This window comes from Engraulis encrasicolus, chromosome 6 (assembly GCF_034702125.1).
Source record: "Engraulis encrasicolus isolate BLACKSEA-1 chromosome 6, IST_EnEncr_1.0, whole genome shotgun sequence".
Taxonomy (NCBI): Eukaryota; Metazoa; Chordata; class Actinopteri; order Clupeiformes; family Engraulidae; genus Engraulis; species Engraulis encrasicolus.
In genome coordinates this window covers 18,728,043-18,749,612 of record NC_085862.1, presented here as the reverse complement: position 1 = coordinate 18,749,612, position 21,570 = coordinate 18,728,043, and the positions used below count along the sequence as shown (strand labels likewise).

Below are 21,570 nucleotides of genomic sequence, written 5' to 3'. Positions count from 1 at the left end.
ATGACTGCCCTGTGTGTGTGTGTGTGTGTGTGTGTGTGTGTGTGTGTGTGCGCGTGTGATGACAGGGTTGTAAAGGTCAGGCGAGGGCATGTCCAGGTCTTCCTCTAGGGGCCGGTAGAGGTATGGTGAACACACACACACACACACACACACACACACACACACACACATAGACCAGGAGCCCAGGGGGGTCAGCCTAGTTGGGAAGGTTACCAATTTTTATGGGTACTATGATGTCTGGTATGGTCCCCAGATAGAGGAACAGCACGTCTGCCGGGTTCCCTCTGGTGGGTGTGGCCAGGGGGGCTGTAAAACTGGCACCCCAAAAATGGGCTAGATCAGTTGGTGAGGTTACCACTTGGAACCTGTTGTAAATTGTTCATCATAGTCCCCTGATAGAGAAATGACCACTGCCAGACATTTTTAGTGGTGGGTTACCCCCGGCAGACGCCCCCGTATGATGACACCCCCAAAATGGGCTAGATCAGTTGGTGAGGTTACCACTTGGAACCTGTTGTAAATTGTTTGAGATGGTCCCCTGATTGAGGAATGGCCACTGCCAGACGTTTTTGATGGTGGGCGGGGCTTGCCAGACATCATTAATTGGGGGTAAAAAATGGGCTAGATCAGCTGGTGAGGTTACCTCTTGAAACCTATCATGAATTGTTCATCATATTCCCCTGATAGAGAAATGACCACTGGCCGACACATTTTCAGTGGTGGGGGACCCCCGCCAGATGCCCCAATATGATGACACCCCCCAATATAGGCAAGGTCATTCACATAAGGTTTGAACCAGACATGGTACAAAAAGACAAACGGGCACACCACTTTTTTTTGATAATTCCAACGAAGGAATTGATTGGAAGGGTCAACATGTTCATAGAAACTTGTTGTGGGTACTTTTTAGGACAAAAATGACTTTTCTTTAACAAATATTACAAATCCGGGCAGGAACCAGTGTGTAGGCTTTCAAAATCAATGCAAAGATGACGTGTTTCTGACTTAAAAGTGCATTTTGTAGGATGGTGGCCAGAATATTTAATTAATGTTTACAAAATAACAAAGTAATATTTACTATTATGACCAAAGTACAATAGGATTTTGCAGCTAAAGATGTTGAGGAGATCCCCCTTTACATGTATGAAAAGTGTAATTTCCCCAATCATAATGAATACTTAGAATTTGATGGTGGTGGTAAATATTCAGAAAAGGTAGGCTAATATTTGTGAATGGGCAGTATGAATTCTGGGAAATAAACAAATATATTACACAATGCACCTATAAGCAATTCAGGGACAATTACGCTGACATTGAAGGCCTGTGATTTATACCAAGAAATTGCACAACTATGCACTACTGCACCACTGTATGTTAACAGCAATTTGAAATTCCCACTTTCCAGCAGTTCTGAAGATTTAGAAGCAAAATACTTAAAGGGGTATGCCACTATTTTTGGGCTGAATACAGTTAAAATCATTGCCCTGGGTTTATAAAGGTGGTAAAGTGCCTTATTTTTCATGTTAGGCGTTGTCTTGTTTTAAGGAGCGAGTAAGTATCTTAAGCTGGTGAGACTCAATGGATCACACATGCTACTGTGATCCATTGACTTTCACTAGCTTAGCGATATACTCCCTCTTTTAACTTGTCTTAAAGCAAGACAACGCCTAACATGAAAAATAAGACACTTTACCACCTTTATAAACCCTGGCAAACGATTGTAACTGGCCCCAAATTAGTGGCATACCCCTTTAACATAGGCATATACAGGAGGACCAACATTAACAGACAGACATTAAAGCGCAAGACAGGACCAGTAACAGTATACAAGTACTAAGAAATACTTGTTGTTCCAGTTATCAAGTCACAACATTTGGAAGCAGCAGGGTGTGTTGCATATTGCAGGTGCCCAGGTAGTTGTTGTGAGTATTGCAGTCACATGCGTATGAACGGCCATCTGGGTACTATGCTCGTGAATGTGTGTTAAGCCCCTTTTTGGGGGAAAACAAATCGAATGTCTCATTAACTTACATGCTACATCGCCTAGCCTAAATGAACACAGTCCATGCTTCAGCCACGGCTATTTGGCTATATTATTTGAATAGCCGGCAACACAACACATTTTCGGCATGTTGAGCATGAACAACGCTAGTCTACAGGTCAATTGACTTGCATTGACTTTCCCCCCAATGTTTTCAACCAAAAAGGGGTGTAATGCACATGACAAAAGTCATGCCATTTATGCGTATAGTGCAGTTCCATGTATGTTGGTGTGTGTGTGCGAGTGCGTGCACAGTCTTTTCCTTGGGGGCAGCAGCAAGAAGAAGACATGTATGGTGTTAAGAAGACTGCATGCATGTCCTGTTCTGCCTTGTTCTCCAGCTTATCAAATTTACCTCGATTAGGTGTTAAGGAGTGGCTTAATTGATGGCACCTGACTCTGCAATCAAGCTGCCTTTAAAAGCTGAAGGAACTGACGGTTCTTCATAGTTATATAGTTGGTGGCGGTAATGCAACATTACGTATGCCATCCGCCAATAAAAACCACAAGAAGAAGAAGAAGAAGAAGGTTCTTCATAGATGTTCTATTTGAACCTGTGGCTGCTGCTGCACCAGCCAGGGTTTTTGTATTTACTAGGCATTATGATTTGGACTTTGTTTAATATTAAGTTTGTTAACGTCTTATCCTGGTGTACTTTAACAAAATCCCACAGGTTGGGTAACTTTTAAAAGATGTGTGTTGTCGTTCAAGGTTAAGATTTGGTTCTGTTCTTAACCCCATAGAGCATGTTCACGTGGGGGCATAATAATGGTGTGTTGTATGTTACAGGGCCCAGGCAGTCCTTGTGAATACTGCAGGTAAAGATGCAGTCACTGTGCACACCAATTCCATAGGTAGGCTATAGGTGTGTGTCTATCTGTGCAAACATGTAAAAAAGGCATAAAGAAAGTTGTTTTAGTGGGGGTCATCTGTGTTCTAGGGCCAATCCCAATCCTTGCAAGTATTTCTCCTCCCATCCATCATGAACATTGTGCTCAGCTAGTGCCACTCATTCGAGTTGTCTCATAATGTGCTCTGTGCAAGTAGGTTTGCTGTGCCCCCTACCACAGTCCACAGCATGGAGGGGATGCTAGGAGACATGCCAGTACACCAAGGGACATGGATGAGGCCATAGGAGAGTTTTAGCCTCGCGAGCCATCCTACGTACTTCCGCCGAAGGATTGGCTCCACTACTGTAATCTGGCCGTGCTTCTCTGTGGAGTGCCTGGAGCAGTAGAATTTTGATCGCACCAACTGATCTAGCCCATTTTTGGGAGTGTCATCGTACGGGGGCGTCTGCCGGGCGTAACCCACCACTAAAAATGTCTGGCAGTGGTCATTTCTCTATCAGGGGACTATGATGAACAATTTACAACAGGTTCCAAGTGGTAACCTCACCAACTGATCTAGCCCATTTTTGGGGTGCCAGTTTTACAGCCCCCCTGGCCACACCCACCAGAGGGAACCCGGCAGACGTGCTGTTCCTCTATCTGGGGACCATACCAGACATCATAGTACCCATAAAAATTGGTAACCTTCCCAACTAGGCTGACCCCCCTGGGCTCCTGGTCTACACACACACACACACACACACACACACACACACACACACACACACACACACACACACACACACACACACACACACACACACACACACACACACACACACACACACACGCCTCTCGGCTCTTCTCTCGCTCTTAATCATTTCATTTAATAACTGCTGGGGGTTAATGAAGGTTGACACCACAGCTCCTCCACTCTCTTCTCTGTTTCTCCGTCTTGCCTTTCGTTTGCATCAACTGCAGCAAGGCTGAATCCCTTATTTCTCCCTTCACGTCCTCAGCACAGGGTCAGAGCTTGGCAGGCTTGATTGGGTTTCTATAATCACTTCAAGCGTCTGATCTTTTTCTTTTGTATTTTGTTATCAACGACAAATTTGATCCATGATTTGATCCATGCACAGACAGGGCGATGGACCGTAGAGAACAGCTGGACGTGTGTTTCATGAGGTCAAAAACATGTGTAAGGAGGAGACATCACACACACACACACACACACACACACACACACACACACACACACACACACACACACACACACACACACACACACACACACACACACACACACGGAGAGCTCATCAGCATGAAGGCAACTTCAGGCCGGCCGGAGCTAAGGAGGGATGCCCACACAGCAGCAGCTCAACAGCCGCGATAAAATATTCAAGATTTTAACAAAAGGCTGGAGTTCACATGTCTGTTCAGGAGAGGAGAGGAGAGGAGAGGAGAGAGGGGAGGTAAGGAGAGGAGAGGAGAGGAGAGGAGAGAGAGGGGAGGAGAGGGGAGGAGAGGAGAGAGGAGAGGTAAGGAGAGGAGAGGAGAGGAAATGGTAGGAGAGGAGAGGGGAGAGGGGAGAAGAGAGGAGAGGAGAGGAGAGAGGAGAGGTAAGGAGAGGAGAGAGAGGGGAGGAAAGGAGAGGAGAGGAAATGGTAGGAGAGGAGAGGAGAGGGGAGGGTAGCAGAGGAGAGGAGAAAGGAGAAGAGAGGAGAGGAGAGGAGAGGAGAGGAGAGAGGAGAGGTAAGGAGAGGAGAGGAAATGGTAGGAGAGGAGAGGAGAGGAGAGAGGAGAGGTAAGGAGAGGAGAGGATAGGAAATGGTAGGAGAGGAGAGGAGAGGAGAGGAAATGGTAGGAGAGGAGAGGGGAGGAGAGGGGAGGGTAGCAGAGGAGAGGAGAAAGGAGAAGAGAGGAGAGGAGAGAGGAGAGAAGACAGAGGAGAGGAGAAAGGAGAAGAGAGGAGAGAAGAGAATGGAGAGAGAGAGGAGAGAAGACAGAGGAGAGAGGAGAGGTGCTGTGAGAAATTGTGAGAGAGATGTGAAGAGAGGTGAGAGAGGAAAGGAAAAGACAGGAAAGTAGAGGAGAGGAGAGGGAAGAATAGGGAGAGAGAAGAGAAGAAGAGAGACAAGAGAGGAGAGGGCAATCAGAGGAGAAAATGGGGGAGAGAGGAGGAGAAAAGGAGGAGAGCTGACCCACTCTGCTCCAGAGTGAGATCACAATAGATGAGCGCTGGTTCACGCTGGTTCAAGGCCTGGAGGTTGCACATGCGATTCCTGGTATTTCATCATTTAAAACCAATGGGGCTAGAGAGTCCAGTCCTTCAAACGGTCTGGAATCAGTGTGTGTGTGTGTGTGTGTGTGTGTGTGTGTGTGTGTGTGTGTGTGTGTGTGTGTGTGTGTGTGTGTGTGTGTGTGTGTGTGCATGAGAAAGAGCAACACGTGTTGCGTTCACGTGGCATACGAACTCCTGCAGTTATCTCAGGACGATCGCGCGCCGGCTACTACACGTAAAACAGTGAATTGAAGCGCTTCCTCCTCGCTGGATCCTCCACGTTCACCTGGCCATATGGACACTGAGAGAGGGAGAGAGAGAGAGAGAGAGAGAGAGAGAGAGGGAGAGAAGGAGAGAGAGAACAGAGAATGCAACAAAGCAACTTAGTGTTATAATTTGAAAACAAGCGGTGGCAGTGCATGTACTAGCAGGAGTATGTGATATGAACACCATGACATTGTTTTAGCCTACAAACAAACAAACAAACAAACAAACAAAACAGATCAACCCTCCTCACATGTCTACAGGCGGTCCCACAACACCGTCCTCTCTTGAGGTGCGCAAACGACGTGAACACCTTGAATCCCGTCGCCGGGTCAATGTAGATCCTCTTCTCAGCCTATGAATACACATAAATAAATCACAACAAAAATCAGTGAACCTTGAAGATATGATCCGAACCCGTTTAGCTATTAGCGCACAGCAGGGGGGGTTAACTGGGGGATTACAGAGGAGCAAGCAGTCAGATGCGAACCCTTAGCCCTGCCGAGTCACATCAAAGAAGGGCTCCATTTCTTCTGGAGGGAAAAAGGGAAAATAATAATGCAGAAATATTTAAATAAACAAAAACTCCCACGGTCCAGCTGTTGGCTTACGCCATGTGTTCCACACACACACACACACACACTGTGTGTGTGTGTGTGTGTGTGTGTGTGTGTGTGTGTGTGTGAGGATAAATTGGTTGGATGATTGCATTGCAGGGCTGTGACCAGTCACATTAGCAGTTGTGACAGTAATACATCGTGGCCTTATTCCATTGGCCAGTCTGCTTGTTTTTCTCCAACCACTTTCTGAACTGATTTATTTAGGCTCTCGGAATTAAACATGTTGATCAAAGCATATTTTTGGGCAGTATTATTTGCCAGGTTTGACAGAGGAGGCCTTCATCTCCTGACCTAATTAAGCAATGCTAACCAGTATTTATTTTTATATGGCCTGCCAGGGTATCACACTGATTTATGTGTTGGTGCGGTGAGTGTAGGCTACACGTAGGCCTATTTCCTCCATAACAGACATGCAGCTAGACTGTCATGTAAAAAACAGGTCTGAGAGAACCCGCACCGAGGAAGCACCTACTCGGAAAATAAACTTCTTTCGCATTCAGTCCATGTCTCGGGTAGTTTTGGAGACGGGGCTGATCTGAGCCGACGGACCTGTGCAGAGGTCTGTGTGTCTGTGTGCAGCCTCGTCTGTTTGAAAGTAGAGAGGCAGTTGGCGAGCTACTCGGAAGTTTGTGCCCGTCATCTCAGTCTGCTTCAGCAGGAGGGCTCTCTGGATTCAGCCGTGACAGGCTACACGGCAGAAAGGCCCGGGGCTCTTTTGGTGACACCGCTTGTCATCTCGCATGGCATCTAGGCTCACCAGCGCAGCGTTGGCACTGTCTGTACACTTTCGGCACACTGCCATTTCTTGTGGAGTGAAGGGGTGGGTGGTGGTGGTTGAGGGGTTTTTTTTCTCTTCTTCATGCCGCCAAAATGTGTCACTGGCTTGTAAATTATTTTATGGACAAGCTGAAACCGTTGAACATTTCATACAACCATCTCCTTCCCTCAAATACGATGAAGCCAGTGAAGTGTACAGTAGAGCATTTAAGGACAGCACCAGCAGCCATCTAAATAGGCTTCATATAAATTTAGCTTTAGACCACGGTCATCTCGTGAAGCTGCTCAAGTGGCAGCCCGATGCCAATATGGTGTGACACCGCAATGTTTACTGGCAGTCGCTTTCCTCGTCCTGCCTTGTGCTTAACTTTTCTTACCTTACATGCCTCCACGTTGAGCCTGTGGATTTCCATCTCTCCTGGAGTTAGTTCTAGTTCTCCGTGTGCGGCGTTGTCGGCTGAGCTTTCTCCGTCGGTGGCAGCTTTCCTGGCTTCAACAGAATCAGCTGTGCTTGTAGTGGTTGACTGACGGTGCGTGGTCCTGCAGCACAAAAACCTAGAGGACGTCTCGTCATTGCCAACTTTCACCGCCATCAGTGTCTGCGCTTGATATAAACTACTAACTCTTACAAAAATGTGTCCCATGAAGTTGTATGCAACAGACAGGGAAGAGCGCTGTAAGATGTTAGGCAATAGTTTAGCTTGTGCTGTAGCATGCATTGCCAGTTAGCCATATGGGTGTTTAACGCAGCTTGCGACACAAAGGCTAATAACCTTGTCAACAAGTTAACAACAGAAACTCCAACGTGGAGTTATGGCAAAGTATCTCTGACCATCACAGGTTAGATTGCTGTCGTGGAAGACAGTCAGGTTATGTACAGTTTTGTCCTCGCTTGCCTAGCACAGGTCCCCAACCGAGGTGAAGTGCGTCTTTCAATTCCGCCTCTTGTGCGCCCCTATTGTTTCGCTTGTGCGATGCAACCTACTGGCTATCAGACGTCAATATAGGTTTTACAGGATGGACCGGGTGGCGCAGTGGTCACAGCAGAGCCGTATGGGCACAGGTAATTCATCAGCCTGATGTGGAAAGCATTATCATTTGCATAATACGTATAGACAACTCAAGAAAACTGCAGTGCAGTAGCTTGATTTCCAATGACCAGGATGAATCAGAATAACAGTCTCAGCATAGTTCTAGGTCTTGGCAAACACATGGAAACATCTTCACTAAGGCTATGCCTGACAACCACTAGCCTCTGTGTTTCACTCAGCAGCAGCATGCTGCAACAAATTGCCACCAGCAGAGGTGCAACTTGTCACCAGGCTAGGCAGGCTGCTGCCTGGGGCCCCTAAGCCCTTTGTTGGCGAATAACAGCTCACAATTTACTACAGTAGATTCAAATGTCCATTTGTTTGGATTTTTGCTTGGGGCCCCAGCTGACGCTAGAGTTGCCTCTGGCCACCAGCATGATTATCACTAAATGAAGAGTGTGGGACTGACCATGCAGGGCTAGAACAGCATAGGTGGGCTATCCACATGTAGGCCCATAGAGCAGAGGTGGACATAATCAGACCCGGGGGCCACATGTACCTTTACAAGAAAGACAACTTTTAAATAAAAAATGATACTGTCACCCAACATGCTTAAATGGCTACTAAAGACAGTGAGATTACAGGTTTGAGATTAACCCAGCGCATAGGCAACTGTAATACATCATGCAGGATTGAAATAGCCAACAGCTTGTCAGTGTAGGCCAGGCCTACATCACTTCTTATTAGCACGGGTTGTGACATCTGGCTCCTCATTCATTTTTTCTAAGCCCTAAAAATAATTGCCCACCCTAAATATAGAACATAAATTCAGACTCAGACACAGTAAACAAAATAATATGTAATAAGGACACTTTGTCAGGTGAGACAAACATATGTCTGTACAGTTTACTGTTCCTCTGATGGGTATTCTATTTGTATTTTTGTGACTTTGCCCTAATATCAAAGTCAAAGTCAGCTTTATTGTCAATTCTGCCATATGTACAGAACATGCTGTGTGTCTTGGATGCTTATGTACCAAGGGGAAGGGCTTGAGGAAAGACTTGGAAAGTGTGTAAATAAAACAAGGACAAGTAGACATAACACTGGATTTGGTTTGAAGGTCACTTCATACAGTGGCTCGCCCAGCCTAGAAGGGCTGATTTTAGTGCCACTTTCTTTCAGTGCAACATTCTTGCTTACATTACATTATTTCAACTGCACAACGTATCTTGTATTTTACACATTTGCATTATAGCCTACGTCTAAATCAGGGGTCGGGAACCTTTTTCATTTGAGGGGCCACTTCAAATTCCCCCAAGGGCCATAAAAGTCCTCAGAGGGCCGTACTATGAACACAATTTCACCCTGCACTTTACGCCTATATTGAAGGCAGTCTTAAAACAGACCCCACCTTCTGTAGGTCCCCTGAATATGACGTAATTGTATTGCAAATGTAATTTCTAAGATTCCTTTACAAAACATATTTCATGTGAAGCTGCATAACATTAAGATTATATCGGGCCGTAAATGGCCCTTGAGACATAGGTTCCCCACCCCTGGAAATATCTTGTATTTCTGTGTCTATTTTTGCGATAATATTTTTGTTGTTGTGATGTTTATTCATGGTCCAAGGGACCACTGCAATTGGAACCATCAGTAAAGAAAAACATTTTTTTCATGGCTCAAAAGCATGCATGTTGGCTTATAAGATGTTCCTCAAACACACCACTGTGTAAGGTTATCCAACCATGACATTATTGTTTTGGAATGCATGCTGCCGTTACAGCAGACTTGTACAGTAGAAGTAGGCCTGTGTGAAGTAGTAGGCCTACTAGGCCTTTGGATGCAATTACAACACCAGCAGTATGGTGTTACATTATAGCTTAAGGAAGAAAAATCCGCACTCACAAAATGTGTCTCATTATTTATTTATGGTACCATGCACTGATGAAGGCTTGATAGCCGAAACGCGTTTGCTTTTTGGACATGGTGGTAATTTAAATAAATAATGAGACGCATTTTGTAAGTGCGGATTTTTCTTCCTTAAGTTGATCCATTTTATCGCGCACCCAAAGACTTTCGTTTTTTCCAAGAAGTTGAGCGCGTCCTTTGCCTAAACTTGACGTTACATTATAGCTGCAACTATGCCATATCATGCCACTAGTGTAAGTGTCGTAATAACATCCGTAACAGTACTTCCACTTCTACTTTATACTACACTGTTGTCAGGGCCGGATTAAGTTGCTCTGGGGCCCCTAGGCTACAGGTTGCTTGGGGCCCCCCGGAAGGCACATTTCGCAACAAATTTGCATAGACAGTGTCATACTTAGGAGTTAGGAATTAAGGGTACCATGTCTACCAACTGCACTCAGATGAGTTTTTCAATATTGCGTGTTGTCGCAATTAGGCTTTTTTTCTTTTCTTTTGTCCAATCAGGGCCCCCCTTGCAGGTGGGGGCCCCTAGGCTGCAGCCATATCTAGCCTGTGCATTAAACCGGCCCTGACTGCTGTACATGACATTAAGATCTCTGCATGATGACACACACTTTCGCATAAGCCAGTCACTATGGTAACCTCCTTACACAAGAGCCGTTTTGTCCAGCTGAAAGAAAAGAGCAATTGACAGTGTAGATAATTCATCCTAAAGGAAATTTAGTGAAGACAGAAATGGTGTTTTAGAATGTATTTATGTAGTTGGTTAACTGGCTCGACACTAAACTGTATGAGGGTTGCCTCACCCCATAGGCTAGGCCTCAGGTCCCAGCTGATGACCTTCACTTCCTCCTCTGCAATAACTGCACATAGGGTGCATCCCAATATGTGACCTTGTCTCCTCCACTTGTGCTTGTCTCCTCGTCCCGCCTCCTGCCCCCTCCTCCATGGAGAAAACGATAAAGTTTCCCAACTGTCAGCCTCGCCACAACAACTTTTGAGGGACTGTTTTTCATTCACCATCCCAATTGCAAATGAGAAAAAGACTCTACAATTGAGCTTTTGCAAGATATTGAAATATAATGCTGTTGTCAGTGATGTCATCATGACGAGAAGCAAGTGGAGGAGGCAAGTGGAGGAGGCAAGGAAGGTCGCATATTAAAATGCAATCATAGTCATGTCTTAACTCCCTACACCTCCATCCATGCTGAAGTGCCCTTGAGCAAGGCACCTATAACCCCGCATTGCTCTAGGGACTGTAATCAATACCCTGTCCTTTGGATGAAAGTGTCAGTATAGGTGTAATGTAATGTCATGTAATGTCATGTAATGTCATGTCATGTGTTATTACACATCTATATAGGCCTAATAGTTGAGTTTATCCTGCTTGGTCTATTGTAATGATAAAAACAAATGGGTATTTACAAAAACAGTTCAATATGTAATTAGTTAGGCCATCTTTCAGAACTAACTGGAAATGGACACAAGTGAGGGTCATTCTTCTTAAAGGAGTTTCAACATGAGTGAGGTAGCCTACACAGTTCCTCAAATAGCCGACACCAAAACTGCAGGGTGTTGAGCTGGTGTTAGTTTCTGGTCCTCCCACACTAAACCACCAGTCTCAATACCTTTTTCATGACCTCTACAGGAAGTACAACTTGCATGCAAGTCATTAGTCAGGAGACGACTACACGAGAACTTAACTCATGCTGTAGAAGTTGATGGAGATGGTAGAAGTGATCAACTTGCTTCTTTTTATGGTCACATATGAAATGTGAGCAGAAGAGAGTGTAATAGGTTAATATATATTCCTAAACAACAGCACAATCTGTTTCTTTTGAGGAGTTACAATTTCATAATGAATATTGTATCCTTCTGCATCCACCTTATAAAATACATTAGGCCTATGTGTTAATGATTAGATGATTATGCAGCATTGTAACAATAAAAGGTATAGCAGTTCCTGTGAATATGAGGAAGGGAAGTAAGCTGACTGGTCGCCCAGTCACCTATTTATTTAGAGGTAGCCAAATGTTGCACTGCACCTGATAAAAAAGAACAACCACCTCAACAGTGGCTGCATGATAAGACTGAACTGCAGCAGCCGCCCACAAACAAACCAAAAAGGCCCAGGTGTTGATCAAACGCCATGACGTCACGACATCTTTGGCCACACTTCCTGATCTGTGTTGTGCGCCGTGGATAATCGTGGAACTGAAACGGTCCGCTACACGCTGCAAGAATCAGGGAACCTTGGGGGCACATGCTTGGAACCAGAACATGTTCATCTCAAGATACTCACTAGCACATACCTACACATAGTTGCATCGGTACGCGAGGTTTGCTACTGTCGCTATTTGGACAGTAATCAAGCCGGCGGGAGCTGTCGCGATGGTGTAACCATGGACAGCAGAATAAAGTAAGTCAAGAGTTGTTTACATCTGAAATACCAGTAACCTATTGCTCCGGTGACTTGGTTTAAGGGGCGCAGGACCTAAACTTAAATCAGTCGTTTGAATACTATTACCCCGTCTGTTAGCCCGCTAGCAGCCAAAACTGCTACTGGAGTTGCTTGGTGGATTCATACTGGAGTGTCTCGCGCAAGCTGACCAGCTAAATTAGCAATTTAGCCGAAAGCTAGTTTTGAAAGCTTGCTCATTTGTCAGAATCAGCGTGTGTCTGTACAGTCTCATCAGCTTTCAACAGAATGCATGCTACGTCTCGCGCACTCTGGCTTGTTATGCATCATACATAAGCATGGCATTAATGGGGACTATTCACGTGAACGAGATTCAGACTCGACTAGCGACCTCGCAGGACATCTGATCTGATAACCACCATCCTCGTTGACACTGACTCTGTCATGTGCCATTTGCGACAGCTGACCAGAATAGTTCAAACGCCGATATAATGTTCAGTGCGGTATCCGAACTGCCTGCCTGACTCAAAGGACACATGGGTGTCCCGTTTGATAAGAACATGCCATTTTAATAAACGTGTTGCTGGATGTAGGGTGTGTGTGTGTGCGCGCCCTCTCTCACTGGTGAATCAAATGAACTAGTGTTGAAAAGTTTCCCTCTCATTCATTCCACAGCGAAAAACCTGACAGGACATTCGACCTAGTGTTGCAGGTGGCTTGCCCTTCGTCCGAAAATGAAGGTGAGTTTGATGACTGACTGACTTGATGACTCAATGTAGACTACAGTACAGAGTGACATCACTTCTATGAATTGACAAGAGACAGTTTTGGCAAATTGTGTCTGAACTTTCAACGTTTGTCGAGAAGTTCTGTACAGCTTTGCATGCTTAAAAAAAACAAAAACTTCGAACATTTCAACTGCTGTGACAGGTCACTGAAATAGGCACGGAAACTGCAATTATACCCTGTTAGTGAGCTTGTCAGTTTTCTCTTTTGCACACAGTTATCTTCGTCACCATCAGTGAAGAGTGAAGCTACATCAACATCACATGCTCCATAGAAGCAGCAGTCAGTCTGTCCAGAAAGAGCAGAGTGGTTTCCCCCTAGATCAGTTCTCATAACCCACTGCCATATTAATAATGTCTCCCAAATATATCATTTGGGAAGTCTGTTATTTTAAAAACCTAAGCTGCCGTCAGGACTAGTTAGACATTTGATGGAGGAGGTTTGACAAAACCATCCATTTCCCCTGTTGCGGTGCAATAAATCCACTCAAGAGTTAGGAGAGATGTTTCATAAGCTAGGCTTGTTGTACAGGAAATTGATACTACGCTGTTATATGAAATACTATTCCACTTGTTCCATGGGAAGCCAGAAGGTTCTCATAGTGTAACCTCACACACACACACACACACACACACACACACACACACACACACACACACACACACACACACACACACACACACACACACACACACAGGCCAGGTCAGCATGCGAAGTGGACGTAACATAATGTAACCACTCGTTAGCTGACGGCAGTTCTTCGGGTGTTTGTCTTGTGGCGTGATGTTGACGAGGTGTTGTGAAGGTGATCTGTTGATGCAGCTGGGTGAGATGACCTGGAGAAAGAGGAAGACAGAAATATATATATATGAAGAAATATTAAGTAGTGTGGTGGAGTCTGGGATCATGGATGCGAGCGTTTTGGGGAATTGGAGAGTTGCGTGGGTTCACGTCTCATCTCTTCTCATCTAGTCCACTTCCCACTTCCCCCAACCTTCTGCCAAGAGTTACTCTCATTTCCTGACACACGCTCTTGGGAGCTCAACTGCACTGCAGTGTGTGTGTGTGTGTGTGTGTGTGTGTGTGTGTGTGTGTGTGTGTGTGTGTGTGTGTGTGTGTGTATGAGATAGAGAGAGAGTGGGAAGTAGAGGTGTGTGTGAGTGAGTGTGAGATGGAGAGAGAGAGTTAAGTGAGGTGTGTGTTTGTGTGTGTCTGTATGTGTGTGTGTGTGTGTGTGAGAGAGAGAGAGAGAGAGAGAGAGAGAGGGGGAAGTGAGGTGTGTGTATGTGTGAGCGTGAGAGTGAGTGTGTGAGGTGGGCGTTTGTGTGTTTGCATGTGTGTGAGAGAGAGCGGAAAGTGAGGTGTGTCTGTGTGTGTGTGTGTGTGTGTGTGTCTGTGCGCGTGTATGTGTCTGTGTCTGTGTGCGTGTGAGAGAGAGAAGGAAGTGAGGTGTGTGTGTGTGTGTGTGTGTGTGTGTGTGTGTGTGTGTGTGCAAGGGAGCTGTAGGTGGAGGGTCTGACCTGGTCGTGTATAGCATGCGTCATTTGGCTTTCCAGGAAGTCATTCTGGTTGTGAGATAATTGTCTTGTTGCTCAGGTCTATGGTAGTGAATGGGAGGCCGTGGCCTGAGCAGCGCAGAATGGGTTTCATATTGAGTGCATGGGAAGGACTGCGCTCTCCACGCGGCGACTTGTGTTACATCTATTTCCTTCCCGGGGCGCTGGCCTGCCGTCTCGGTCGAGCAGTCGGACCTCTGTGGAAATCCCACGCTCCTCTGGGGCCCGATTTCGGTTTCCCCTCGTATAGGATGCCTTTATGACACGGGTCAGTTCTGCCCGATCCGAGCCGAATATCAATTTAGGTGATTTACGTCTGTGCGGAGGTGAATGGATGTAGCGAGCGACTGTGTCATGTGATCCGTGTTGTAACTGTAGTATGCGTTATGTGTCATAGCTGTGTTGTGTTATAACTGTGTAATGCAAATGTGAATTGATGTAGGGCCATTGTTATTAATCCATCCACCTGTGAATGAATGTATGCAGCAAAGGACTGTATTGCTCCCCACGTGTCAATACACCACCTGTTCACACAACATCTCACTTGATAATAATAATGAACACTAACTCACTACCCTCAGTTGTGCTGTGTTATAACTGACTAAGCAGTAATAACCTGTTATTATATCCAGCAATAACCAGTAATTGCAAGATATGCACCCATAGACCTCACCCTGTAGGCTGCCACAGTTGTGTCAGGCCAGTCCACACGACTATCTACTGCACTGATGCAGAGCTGGCCCAGACCTGGGGTAGACTCTTAGACATGCTGTGCGTTTGGGTGTGTGGGTGTGTGTGTTAATTCTACTTGTGCTGATGTCCGCAAGATTAAAAACTTCCACTAACCCTGCTTGACATCTTCACTTATTATGCTGTATTTTACCTGTGCACTTTGTATCTGCAAGAGTTTGTAGGCCATGAGTATGTCCTCGATTGTAAGTGGCTTTGGATAATAGTGTCTACCAATTGTAATGTAATGTACTACTCAGTACTGTTTATCATGCATGCCACTGCCAGCCACCCAGCAGGCAAAGGCTGAGGGGGTATCGTCTTCTACTGATGCTGAGCAGTGTGGTTGCACTGACCTCTTTTTGGTAACGCTCAACCTACTGTATATGTACCCCCAGTGTCTGAGAGTGGGAGGTGTTGTCTCTATTGTGTTGGCCTTCATTTGCAGGGCATGAGTTGGCCCGTTGAACGAATGGTGAACGACCACAGCTTGCGCGTGGTTACAGTGCCCTCTTTTAAGTAGCCTTTATCTGTGAGTTGAGTGTTGTATGTAGTGTTTATCACCCAGTGAGCAGACGGAACGTCTTCTGATTGGCTGAGCAGGTGTCCTTTATTCTCCGGTAGCAGGACACCTATGATGTCGTGCGGGCGTGCGGGCGTCCAAGTTGCTTCTTTTCTAACTTTCTGGCGAAGTGCCGTTACTAGTTCTATCGTAGTGGGCTATGTATCTGGACCACTGACAGGTAGGGCTGTAGCGATACACTCAACTCACCATTTGGTTCGTGTCACAATTTTTGACCCACAGTTTGATCCACCCCACGATTTTTGAACCGTATCTTTAAATGAACTAGCTTTTTTTCACTGCCTCCTTGCATTGCGATACAACATTGTGACTCTGCGTTTCATGATTTCTCGGTTTGATACAATAACATTACAGCCCTAATGACCGGGCGGGGAGTGCCTTCTACAAGACAGCTTGTGTGTGGTTGCAATCACCTCTTCATTGATACAGGGCTTCATAAGCCTCAGCTATAGCCTAAAAGACGAGAAGTGTGCAGGGGCTCAAAATGAACACACACCAACCAGCCGAATGCTGGTCAAAATTCAGTTTGACTGATACTTTGTAGAAAAGACAACTTACGAGCCACTATGACTGGTTGGGAGTGTGTGTTTGGCTAGTAAGATAACATCGACTACTAGTCATATCGGCCTAGTGATGAAAAAAGTTGATTTATATCCCTGGTTGTGTGTCTGGTTTGATATGGCCAGAGGATTCAAAAGTAAAAGTAAAAAAAAGAAACACAGTTAATTTACAATGGAGTTAAATTGTGTAACAGCTATGTAATATCATGTGCTATTGTTGAGCATACACAATGAATTTACTTTTGCTTTTACTTCTGGATAACACAAGGCAGTAACCTGTCTAGAATTGGGGGCCCGAGGTGCCGTGTCAGAGAGTGAAGTGTGTGAAGTGAATCATTGGCAGGTTGGCTGCCCCATGACTCTGACTGCCATTAGAACATCCTGGAATGTTGACTTTGTTTGCCACTCTCAGGCTTCCATTGTCGTGCCGCATTGTCTTTCCTCTGCTACTGTAGGGTGGCCACACAGGCAGCCCAACGTGCTGCCCTTTTCTGTTTAGCCAGCAACTGAGTCTTTATATTTACACACACACACACACACACACACACACACACACACACACACACACACACACACACACACACACACACACACACACACACACACACACACACACACACACACACACACACACGCGTCTGGCAACCTGTGTGTTTAACCTCCAAGTGGTATTTCCTGAAACGCACAGCAAAGGGGGAGTTTCAAGATGTAACCATAAAGTAGGCAACGGCAGAAAAAGGTGGTTTCCCCCTCTTCTCGCGTGTGCACTGTCTCTGATGATTATGCTGATGAATTGAACACACACACACACACACACACACACACACACACACACACACACACACACACACACACACACACACACGCCTGTGCTGTTTCTGCTGGTGAGTGGCCCCGTAAAGGCTTCACCACTTCCTCTGCTGTGCCAATGCCCTGCTCAGCTCTCAGGAAGCTTGCTCAGTCGGGGAGGAGGAGGAGGAGGTGTGCTGGGCTTAGGAGAGAAGGAGGTGCACTGCCTTCAGTAGGAGAGGAAGGGAACAGCCTTTAGGAGGAGAGGAGGAGGAGGAGGAGGTGGAGTGGATTTAGGAAGAGAAGAGGGGAGGATGAGCATTCTGTTCAGTAGGGTAGAAGGCTCGCTGGGTTCAGGAGGAGAGGAGGTGCACTGGGGTCCGTAGAGGAGGATGCTTCAGGAGGGGAGGAGGCTCTTTAGGTTAAACAGGGGAGGAATGGGAGGCGCATTGGGTTCAGTATGGGAGGGGGAAGAGGCTCGTTGGGTTCCTTAATTGCCTGTAATGTCCTTCGGGATAAATAAATTGACTCTACTCTAGAATGGCAGTGGGTGTGGTGCTGTGTGTGTGTGTGTGTATGGTGGATGCTGAGGTTTATTCAGTGGTGTTGTACTAGATGAGTGTGGAATATGTTCTGTCCAGGCCCCTTCTCTTTGGACATTTTTGGACCTTTGTGTTGGATACGACTGTGGAGGACAGGAAGAGAATGGGCGATAGAGATGGGATGTAGGGCTGCATTCGAACTCGTGTGCCAATGGCCACAGTGCCCGTATATGGACAGGTGGCTTTAGTGCATTGTCACACAACTCCCCTACCACCACTACCACCACCACTACGCTCTCCTGTGCATGCATGCCAGCACTCTCACAGCTACCTGCAGACTACAGTATGAATAATTTCCACTCCGCCTGCCAGCCGCCCTGCCACCGCTATTCCTGTCTCTTCACCCAAGGGGGCCAAAGACAACAGGATGCTTACAGCACAGCACAGCACAGCACAGCAGAGCCCAGTCCAGCACAGGACCTTCAGAGAGGACCTTCAGAGAGGGTGGCATAGCATGGCAGAGCACTGGGCAACACCAATCCAATCCCAAGTAAAGGATGGAAAGGAACTTTGGAAGAATGTTATCAACTGATCTCTAGAGACTGACACTGTGCTCATATCCCGATATGACCACTCCCTGATGTCTGAAGTCAGATTGCGTGAGAAATGATCACATGGCCTACGCCTGACCCGCTTCACTCTGGAATAGCACACACACTACAGTACACTACACTACATTACACTATGTCACAGACAACACTCCTAGCACACACGCTACACCATGTCACAGACGGCACTCCTTGAATATTCCATTTTAAAAATAGTCATCATATGGCGTGGCTCGCTCGAGTCGGGAGCCGAGAGACTGTGGTGGCACCACCACCACCACGGTGGCACGTGTGCCTGCCGTGACTGGCACTTGTATGGCACTGCCACCGGGCTCCCTGCCTGTGTGCCCGCGTGCCTGCCTTGCCCGCTTTGCCTTTGGCTGGCGTTTGGCTGCATTGAGTCATGCCGATGCCATGCGGAGCGGGTGCCAGTGGCAGCAGATGAGGTAGAGCGCCCGCGTGTTTGTGCGTGCGTGTGTGTGTGTGTTTGTGCGTGCATGCGTGCGTGCGTGCGTGTGTGTGTGTGTGGCGTGTGGCGGTGCCAAGTCAGTGGGCGCGGGACAGATGCTACCTGTCTACCCCGTGCCCGGGCGCGCCAGATTGCCAACCATAATAGAGAGCTAGCTAGCGAGCACTAACAGATCAGACTAGCAATTTTACAGCTACGCATGCACGCATACACACACGTTCACACAGTTGCACAGTACAGACGCGGCAATTAGGGGCAGAACTGGTGTGTGTGTTTGTTCGCAAACGCTTTTGTTTCTGCTCTTTGATCAGGCGTGTGAAGTAAGACTGTGCCAACGAGCGTGCGTGCGTATGTGTGTTGTGTGTGTGTGTGCGTGTGTGTGGGTGGTTGGGAATTGGATGTGTGATGGCTAGGTGCTGGTCAGTTAACGAAGCTTTTGTCCGCGTTCGACCCTCACTGGGTTGCCCTCACACTTTTTTTCCTTCGCTTTCTTTTTCTTAAAAATAAAAACAACTTCAAAGGGCTTTAATGAGGAGGTTTTATCTTCTCTGGCAGTAACGAGCCCTCTATCCAGCACGTGTCACACTGCTGTTATTATTCTACTGTCGCACACACACACACACACACACACACACACACACACACACACACACACACACACACACACACACACACACACACACACACACACACACACACACACACACACACACACACACACACACACACACACACACTCTTTCACCATCCCCTGAAGTGAAGATGTGATATCCTTGTTGTCAGTTCCTATGGTGTTGCTCAGTGCCAGACAGACATGGGCACCCATTCACTTGTATTAGCGCGCGCACACACACACACACACACACACACACACACACACACACACACACACACACACACACACACACACACACACACACACACACACACACACACACACACACACACACACACACACAGTGAGAGTCAGAGAGGAAGATAACGAGTTGTGAAGTTGCTTTGAAGTGAAGTGTTCGCATTTACATGAATGCAGTTCATTTTGCTTCTTATTTTTTTTCCGCTGACCTTCAGCTCTCTTGCTGTGTGTGTGTGTGTGTGTGTGTGTGTGTGTGTGTGTGTGTGTGTGTGTGTGTGTGTGTGTGTGTGTGTGTGTGTGTGTGTGTGTGTGTGTGTGTGTGTGTGTGTTGATTGGCCCGCAGCTGTGTCTTGAGGTCGTAGCTGCCTAACACTAGCAAGGAGCTGACTGGCTTGGTGTGTGTGTCTGTGTGAGTGTGTCTGTGTGAGCGTGTCTGTGTGAGTGTGTCTGTGTGAGTGTGTCTGTGTGTGCGCACAATTGTGCATCTCAGGGTCGTAGCTGGCTAACACTAGCAGGAGCTGGCTGGTGTGTGTGTGTGTGTGTGTGTGTGTGTGTGTGTGTGTGTGTGTGTGTGTGTGTGTGTGTGTGTGTGTGTCGGGGTGGTAGCTGGCTGTCAGAGCTACAGATGCCATGGCGACCCAGCGAGGGTGTTGATTGGTCGGTCATCGCCACGGTGATCTGCCAGCCCTCCACTCCCGCCAAGGCCTGCAGGGGCTGCCGATCGACATCACTGGCACACAGGGTGGGGGGTGGATGTGTGTGTGTGTGTGTGTGTGTGTGTGTGTGTGTGTCTGTGTGTGTGTCTGTGTGCGTGTGTGTGTGTTGGTAGACTCTCCAGTAGCCTCCAATAAATAAAGTGGAAACAGCCATTCTAGTCAGTAATTACTCACTCTCCGTGTTGCCAAGGTTTTTTTGGTCTATTTGAGCTAATTGGACACACCAAGTATAGAAGTGAAGACGCTGTTGCATATCAGAAATAGGATGTGTGATTAGGCGTCCACTTCCTTTAGTTCGCTTGTGCGTTTTGCTGTGTTCTCCAAGCCAAGGGAGGAGGTGAGGATGTGGGGGTGGTACGACACTAGTCTTGAAGACTCTCAGTGTCAGTGTTAGTCGGCCGCTTCCTTTAGTTTGCTTGTGTTGTGTTGTGTGGTGTTCTCCAAGGGTAGAGGAGGGGTGGGGTGGAAAGACACTCGTCTTGAAGACTCCTAGTGTCAGTGTGTGCAGGGTCCAGTCCAGAATGAACCAGCCAGATCTGCCACCACAGTAACCCCTCTGTCTCGCGGCCTTCTCTGCACAAAGGGAGAACTAGGCTGCCTGCCATTTAACAGCACAGTGTCGACCCGCACCCAGCAGAGTTGTGTAAAGTAGAAGTAAGATTTAATTACGACACTAGGAGGATGATGTTACGTAGTTGAAACCATGTAATAGCATACCACTAGTGTTGTAATAAAATCGGTATGAGTACTTCTATGTCTACCGTACTTGTATTTTATACAACTCTGCACCCAGAAGCTAGCACAGCCACAGCTTGTGCTTCCCTCCTTCTCTTAACTTAACACCACAGTTGCACCACTGTCTCCTAGTGTGTTGCTAAGCTGCTAAGCTGACATAAAGAATATCACAAAGATTACAAGGATGCGAGGATGTTTGTCATAGAGACACTTCCTCCTACTCCGTGTAGTTTTAAAGTGAGTCTTAAGACAAAGCTGTTGTCAGATCTAGGGCTGTAACGATGCACTCGACTCACGATTCGGTTCGTATCACGATTTTTGACCTACGGTTCGATACACCCCACGATTTCTGAAATGTATCTCAACTGAAGTTTGGAAACACTATCACATCAAATCATAAGGTTGTTTTCTGGACTAATGGGTAATAAAACTTTGAAAGGGTGTAT

General features: G+C 46.7%; 2 protein-coding genes across 2 annotated transcripts in view; one reads left to right on the top strand and one right to left on the bottom strand.

Moving 5' to 3' along the window:
* Positions 1–5,271: 5,271 nt before the first annotated feature.
* On the bottom strand, positions 5,272–7,761 carry c6h1orf53 (chromosome 6 C1orf53 homolog). Its single transcript, XM_063200086.1, has 3 exons — positions 7,191–7,761; positions 5,670–5,771; positions 5,272–5,453 (listed from the first exon to the last, which is right to left on the bottom strand). Exons 1-3 carry the CDS (start codon positions 7,530–7,532, stop codon positions 5,382–5,384), a joined length of 516 nt encoding a protein of 171 aa, XP_063056156.1. The 5' UTR covers positions 7,533–7,761; the 3' UTR covers positions 5,272–5,381.
* Positions 7,762–11,970: 4,209 nt separating this feature from the next.
* The window catches only part of dennd1b (DENN/MADD domain containing 1B), a 198,039-nt gene continuing 188,439 nt past the window's right edge, over positions 11,971–21,570 (top strand). Inside the window, exons 1-2 of the mRNA XM_063200823.1 lie at positions 11,971–12,195; positions 12,871–12,935. Coding sequence (XP_063056893.1) covers positions 12,179–12,195; positions 12,871–12,935 — 82 coding nt within the window. The 5' untranslated portion in view covers positions 11,971–12,178. The remainder of the gene's footprint in view (positions 12,196–12,870; positions 12,936–21,570) is intronic.

Excerpts from the sequence above, each read along its gene's own strand:
- c6h1orf53 (XM_063200086.1), bottom strand. The coding sequence starts at position 7,532 with ATGCATGCTACAGCACAAGCTAAACTATTGCCTAACATCTTACAGCGC. Across the intron at positions 5,772-7,190 it reads TCAACGTGGAGGCATGTAAG|GCTGAGAAGAGGATCTACAT; the intron begins GTAAGAAAAGTT and ends GTGTATTCATAG. Across the intron at positions 5,454-5,669 it reads GTGGGACCGCCTGTAGACAT|TGTCCATATGGCCAGGTGAA; the intron begins GTGAGGAGGGTT and ends TCCCTCTCTCAG.